Source organism: Penaeus monodon, chromosome 11, assembly GCF_015228065.2.
Source record: "Penaeus monodon isolate SGIC_2016 chromosome 11, NSTDA_Pmon_1, whole genome shotgun sequence".
Classification (NCBI taxonomy): Eukaryota; Metazoa; Arthropoda; class Malacostraca; order Decapoda; family Penaeidae; genus Penaeus; species Penaeus monodon.
In genome coordinates, this window is record NC_051396.1 from 49,266,028 (window position 1) to 49,273,527 (window position 7,500).

Sequence of the window (7,500 nt, forward strand, 5' to 3'; positions counted from 1 at the left end):
CTCTTTTCTTTCTTTTCTTCCTCTCTCTCCTTTTTCCTCTCCTCTCTAAACCCCCTTTTCCCTCCCCTTTCTCCTTCTTCCCTTCCCCCCTCTCCCTTTTTTCTCCCCCATCCCTTCCCCCCCCTCTCTCTTTCCCCCTCTCTCCCCCCCTCTTTTCTTCTCTCCCCTCTCTCTCCCTCTCTCTCTCTCTCCCTTCTCTCTCTTCTCTCTCTCTCTCTCTCTCTCTCCTCCTCCTCCTCCTCCTTTATTCCCCTCCCTCCTATCCTACCCCTCCCTGGCGGAGAGAAATTATTGCCCGAACTCTAAAAATACCACAGTAATAATCCAGGTGTGGTGGCGGAGGGGGTGGGGGGTGGGGAGAAGGGAGAGAGGAAAGAGAAAGAGGAGATATAAGGGAACGGGGGAGAGAGGGTAATAAAGGACGTCATATAAGATTTGTTTTTTTCAAGTTATGGTTGATAGGATATTTCATCTATCTATTTATCTGCTAAGAATGATCTCTACTCCAGATTTAATATAAGTGTACTAATCTATGTGTTCCTTTGTAATCCTTTTGTTTGAATTTCTTCATTTAATCTTATATTCTTAAACCATAATAATGGAAATAATAATAATGAAGCTATCGCATGATATTGAAATATACGAAATTTCTTATTTCTGGGTATTGCGCATCTCGTTACTCACTTGTCCGATATTTTCCCGCGTTTTCTTTGTTTCCGAATCAAACAAAGTTCTCAATTAATGGTCTTTCCGCTCTCTTTCTCCCCTCTTGTCCCCTCCTCTTTCATTTCCATATTCTACAGTTGTGTTCTCAGTCTTTTTATCATGTTTTTTTAAAATTTAAATCTCGATTTTTTTTTCTTTTTTTTTAATGAAAAATACGTTCGGTTTATCCCCCTCCTCGTTCGTCATCTGTCATAAGAAAACAAAAACAAAAGAAAAACGTTTTTTGGTTTTACGGATTTCATTTCATACTCGGAAAAAAAAGATGACCGTGCGTGTTCAAATATCTTTACTCTCGTTCCCCTTTGTCTTGCTCAAATTCTTATTTCAATATAACAAGAAATACCAATTATTATCATTAACACGACTATCTTCATCATCATCACTATCATCATTAACAAGACTATACATCATCATCATCATCATCATCATCATTATCGATTCATTATCACCATCACCATATCATCACTATCATCAGTGCCATCATGATCACCAATATCATCACTATCGCCATCAGGTCCCTTGTCCTGATCATTATTCTATCACACCCTCGCTATGACACATGGCTTTCTACAACGACCACAACAGATGTTCCTGCCATATTAATATTAAAGGTGTTCTCTCTCTCTCTCTCTCTCTTCCTTCCTCTCTCTCTCTCTCTTTTTTTTTCTCTCTTCCTTTCTCTTTCCCTCTCTCTCTTTCTTTTTTCTCTTCTCTCTTTCTCTCTTTCTCTCACTCACTCACTCTCACTCTCTTTCTCTCTCCTCTCTCTCCTTTCTCCTCTCTCTCTCTCTCTCTCTCTCTCTCTCTCTCTCTCTCTCTCTCTCTCTTCTCTCTCTCTCTCTGTCTCTCTCTCTCTCTGTATCTCTCTCTCTCTTTCTCTCTCTCCTTTTTTCTACCACAGTTATACAAGACGGTCACGTTGATCTGAAATCTCCGGCGCTAAACATTGTGAAACCGAGCGCCCTCTATGGTCGAAGGGAAGCAGCTGAAAGGGAAAATAGCCTTAAAGTCCTATTCAGAGTTATCTCTAACAAGGAAAAGCGCTCGGAGGAGTCATGGTATAACGCGGTAAAATATTTTTTTTTTCTGTGGTCAGCGTTATTTTTATATACGTTTTTTTTTTCGTTGCTGTTATGATTATCTGTTTACTAGTTCGTTGTCGGAATGTTCTAGGATGCTGGTTTCCTTCTGTCTATTTCTTTCAGAATTCGAAATGATGCAAAATTCTCGCTCTCTACCCCTATCTCTCTCATTCTCATCTATTTCCTTTCTGCCTCTTGCACTTCCTTCCAGAGTCGGAAATATTGCAGAGTTCTCGCTCTCTACCTCTATGTATCTCCTATTTTTAAGTATTTCTTTCAAAATTCCAAATACTTCAGTATCCTCGCTCTTTACATATATCTCTCCTCCCTCCCTCTCTCTCTCTCTCTCGCTGTTTCCCTATATTTCTTCTCTCTCTCTATCGCTATCTCCATCTGCCTTTGAGTATGTCTTGCAGAATTCGAAACGCTGTCAAATAGACCCTTTTCCTCAGCATCTTCTAAGCTCGCCAACACCAAGCGCTTCACCACAGAACATTTTCAAGGAGCTTCGCCATCTCAAGAAACATTCAATTCGGAGTAAAATCTTTCTGAAGAGGATGATGATGAAAGAATTTGAGCCCCAGATTTTTTTTTTTTTTTTTTTTTTTTTTGTTATGGTTCAGTTTTCTCCCCCGCCCCCCCCAAAAAAAGGGACTTTGTATTTAAAAAAATGAGAGAGTAAGAGGGAGAGAAAAGAAAGCAGATTAAATATTTTCATAGAGTTTTTTTTTCCTAATTTTCACCGAGTTTCGAAAGAGATTCAGTAGAGTGTACTATTTTGGTCGAAATTCGGTACGTACGATGGTTTTACAAAATTATTTTTCCTCTCTCTCTTTTTTTTTTCTCTTTCTTTTATCCCCTTCTTCCTCTTTTCAAAACTTCCTGCTTTCCAGAGGTAGGATTTCACTCGGCGGAAGATTTTGGAAAATGTCTGCAGGCTCAACGTAATAGTTTCTTCATAAACGAGAAATTGACGAGATTTGGAAAAGGAAATACCAACGCCTATGAGAGATCTTTCCCGAAAGCTTATGTAACTCTTTCTCCTACTGTCTGTCTGTCTATCTATCTATCTATTTACTTTACTTGTAGCTACGTGTCTGTATTATATTTATTTATCTATCCCTCTGTCTGTTTGTTTATTTACCTATCAATCTTTCCGTCTGTTTGTTTATTCATCTACTTATATTTCTATTTTTTTTCCTTCTGTCTGTCAGCCCGTCCATCTATCTGTCTACCTATCGACCGATCTATCTGTCTGTTCATCTATCGATCAATCTATCTGTCTGGTTACTTTCCACCTATTGTGGATGGAAAGAAAGTGGGAGAAAAATATAGACAGATAGATAGAGAGACAGAAAACGAAATAGATAGATAGATAGTTAGAAGGACAGGTAGATAGATAGATAGATAGATAGAGAGAGAGAGGAAGATACAGAGAGAGAGAGAGAGAGAGAGAGAGAGAGAGAGAGGAGAGAGAGAGAGAGAAGAGAGAGAGAGAGAGAGAGAGAATGAGAGAGAGAAAAAAAAAGAGAGATCAAAGAGACTGCGAGAGAAAGAGAGAGAGAGAGAGTGAAAAATGAAAATAAACATATGGAGAAATAAGAAAACCTCTTAGGCACAAGAAAGAGAGAATCAGAACAAATGAAAATAACGAAAGAGGACGAAAGGGACCAAAGAAGGAAATATTGGGCCATTCCAGCCGCCTTAATTTGGGAATCGACCAAGAAAGGCGGACGAGAGCCGTTACTCTAACGGATTAGGTGAATTCGCGCCAAAATTTGAAATTTGAAATATTCGTCCGCTCAAAAAATATATAAAAACTTGAATGATTTATGAGGGTACGTATCTATTTCTGGATTGTGTTTATTATGATAAGGCAAATCTGGGTCTCCTTTTCATCATTTGTTATCGTTATCACTACTATTATGAAAAATATAGTTATTAATTGACATTTTTTAAAAATTATCACCAATGTTCATATTAGCCATGACTGTTATCATATCAGCATCATTATCGTTACGAAATTAATATTATTACAATTACTATTATTACAATTACAATTAATATTATTACAATTATAATTATCATTATCATAATCAATAGTATTCTTATTATCATTACTATACTTCTCATCCTCACTACAATATCTTCACCAACATTAATATCAATGATAATGATGATAATAATTATGTCAATGATGATAATAATAATAATAATAATAGTAATAATAATAATAATAATGATGATAATAAAATAATAATAATAATAATAATAATAATAATAATAATAATAATAATAATGGCAATAAAAATGACAATAATAATAATATCAATGATAATGATAATGATAATTGTGATAATTAATTAATGATAACTTTGTTAATAAAACATTTCCCACGAAAAGAAAAGAAGAAGAAGAGAAGGAACATGATAATTTCGAAGAAAAATAAAGTAAAGGAGAGAAAGAAAGAAAGAAAGAGAGAGAGAGAGAGAGAGAGAGAGAGAGAGAGAGAGAGAGAGAGAGAGAGAGAGAGAGAGAGAGAGAGAGGGAGAGAGAGGGAAAGAACGGAAGAGAGAGAACGAAAGAGAGAGAGAGAAAGAAAGAAAGAAAAGAAGACACTCAACAGAGAGAGAGAAAAAATCTCTCTCTCAAAAAGAAAGAAAAAACAACAACAACATAATAATTAAAAAAAAATAAAAATAAAATAAATCTGAAAAAAAATCAGACCCCAAACTAACCTCATTATTATGATTAAGGTATTCCATGAGAATGTAATAGCGAGGATCGACTGGAGTCCAGTCGGCTGCCCCTGCGGTGTCGTCGGCAACCAGCGCTGGAAGGAGGGCGTCCCGGAGACCTTCGGCGGCCCCGGTGGCTTCCGGTAGGGCTTCCGGCAGCTGGTATAGGACGGGGGAGGCGCCCCCCACCCTCCTCAACAGGGCACGCTCGCTATCGTCGTAGCTGTGGGAGGAGGCAAAGGGAGGGGGTGGGAGTTAGCAATGGCGTTAATGTTTGTGATTAGTTGTTGCATTGCTGTTGTGGTTAGAGTTCTTGTTTCTATAGCTGCTACTACTACTACCACATTTTCCTCCTCCTCCTCCTACTCTTCTTCCTTTTCCTCCTATTCTTCCTTCTCCTCCTCCTCCTCCTCCTCCTTCTCCTCTTCCTCCTCCTCCTACTACTACTACTAAAACAACTGAAACAGGTAATACTCCTCCTCCTCCTCCTCTTCCTCTATCTATTCATCATCATCATCATCATCATCACACCACCACCACTATCATCATCATCATCGTCATCATCACCACCACCACCATCACCATCATCATCACCGTCATCATCATCAACATTATCGTTATTATTGTAACTCAATGTTGCTGTTGTTTGCATAATTATCAAAAGTTGTATTTTTCGTCACTGCCGTTATTACTTGATTAGCTTTTTAATTAAGACGATAATTGTTATGTATTTATGAAATTATAGCGCAAAAAGAATAAGAAAATAAAAGAGAGGGAGAGAGAGAGAGAGAGAGAGAGAGAGAGAGAGAGAGAGAGAGAGAGAGAGAGAGAGAGAGAGAGAGAGAGAGAGAGAGAGAGAGAGAGAGAGAGAGAGCGAGAGAGAGAGAGAGAGAGAGAGAGAGAGAGAGAGAGAGAGAGAGAGAGTTAGAGAAAGGAAAGAAAAAACAAAGATAGAAAGAAAGAGAAAAAAGAAATAGATAAGGAACCCAGCAGAATGAAAGGAAGAAACGCCAAATCGCAAAAAAAAGACACACAAAAAAAGAAAAGAAAAGAAGTGAAACAAAACAAACAAACAAACAAACAAAAACAGAAAGCAACAAACACAAAAAGAAACAGAGAGAGAAAAGAAGTATCCAAATATGAGAACCCTCGCGTCGACGGGGGAAGCTGTCTCTTAAAGTCGATCTTTGACCCGCGACCTTTTGCCAAGGGAAACTTGTTGATCGCTTCACACGAGAAATCGCGCGAGAGAGTTGTGCTGTGGGTCTCGGCTCTGGTTTTGGGGGCAAATAAAGTGATTTATCTCTGAAATGTTTTAAAAATTGGTGTTTTTTTTAATTGAAATAATCCCTGATTTTCGTTGTTGTTGTTGTTATTGTTATTGTCAAGGGGCTGTGGTCTGGTTTGGGGGCAAATAAGTTTATATGATTAACGTTATCATTGTTGCTATTGTTTTTGTTGTGATATGGTTGCAATCTATTGTTGCTGTTAGAATTTGTTATCTTGATATTATTGTACTTTTCCCTACTCTTTACGAATTGATGTAGTATATTTTTTTGAAAATAGGCTTCATCGATAAAAAAAAAAATCAATTTTGCAACTTCCACCCTTAAGACATATTTCAAGCAAATTCACTGTCCTAGGAAATTATGTTTTGCACTCTGTTGTGTTGCTGTAAGCGCCTGTAAATTTTATTTAACTCTCTCTTCTTGAGTTGTCGACGTCGATATGATATGTACAGACATATATGCACACACACACACACACACACACACACACACACACACACACACACACATACATATTTCTCTATATTTATATCTATATCTATATATCTATATATATATCTGCATTTACGTCTTAATAAAAATCCATATAACTATATATATATATATTTATATATATCTGTCTAAATCTATCTTTCTGTATACGTAGCATTTACAGCCACCAACGACGTACTGTAAATATCGAAGGAGAAAAGCCAAAAATAAAACCGGGACAAACTCTACGGGAACTGCACGTCCACTTTCAACTAGCAACGTTCATGATCCAACAGCAACAAGAGTGTCGCGCAGGTCAGAGATAATTTTGCAATACCTTCCCTATTTTGGGTGACAAGATAACTCAAAGCAAATTCAAAAAAAAAAAAAAAAAAAAAAAAAAAAGCTGAACGCGTGGGTAGCGAACGTATTCCCATCCTGGAATTCCTATCGCGAAGAATAAGTTTACTTTACATCTTTTATGTCCGATAGAGTAACGTAGAGAAATCATTCGATACACAGAGACTAGAATAAACTTAAAATCCAATTAAAAATAATTGCTTACGTCATCACGTTTTTCTTAAATTTTTGAATTCACTTCAGACACCTAATATATATACTTCCTCCTCCTCCTCCTCCTCCTCCTCCTCCTCTTTCTCCTCTACCTCCTCCTCCTCCTCCTCCTCCCTCCTCCTCCCCCTCCTCCTCCCCCTCTTCCTCCTCCACCTCCTCCTTCTCCTCCTCCTCCTCCTCCCTCCTCCTTCCCCCTCCTACCCCTCCTCCTCCCCCTCTTCCTCCTCCTCTCCTCTTTCTCCTCCTCCTTCCCCCTCCTCCTCCCCCTCTTCCTCCTCCTCCTCCTCCTGCCTCCTCCTCCCCCTCCTCCTCCCCCTCTTCCTCCTCCTCCTCCTCCTCCTCCCCCACCTCCTTCTCCTCTGTCTCCTTTTTAGTATTTTTCTTCATCTTATTTTTTTCTTTCATCTCCTCCCTCGGCTTCTTTGCACCTTCCGCTCATTTTCCTCGTTTCTTCCCTCCCCCCTTCCTTTTCTCCTTATTTCCCTCCATCATCCCCACGCTCCTTGGTCTTCTTCTATTTCCCCTTCTTTATCCTACTTCCCTCTCTTCCACCTTCCTTCCCTCCTATTCGTCTTACTCCATCCTCATCTTCTCCTTCCTCTCCCTTCTCCTTCCCCTTTC

General features: G+C 38.7%; 1 protein-coding gene across 1 annotated transcript in view; it reads right to left on the minus strand.

The window, feature by feature from the left end:
- The window catches only part of LOC119579035, a 69,430-nt gene that overhangs the window by 7,472 nt on the left and 54,458 nt on the right, over positions 1-7,500 (minus strand). The window contains exon 3 of the mRNA XM_037926751.1: positions 4,547-4,769. Within this exon, the coding sequence (XP_037782679.1) occupies positions 4,547-4,769 (223 nt within the window). The remainder of the gene's footprint in view (positions 1-4,546; positions 4,770-7,500) is intronic.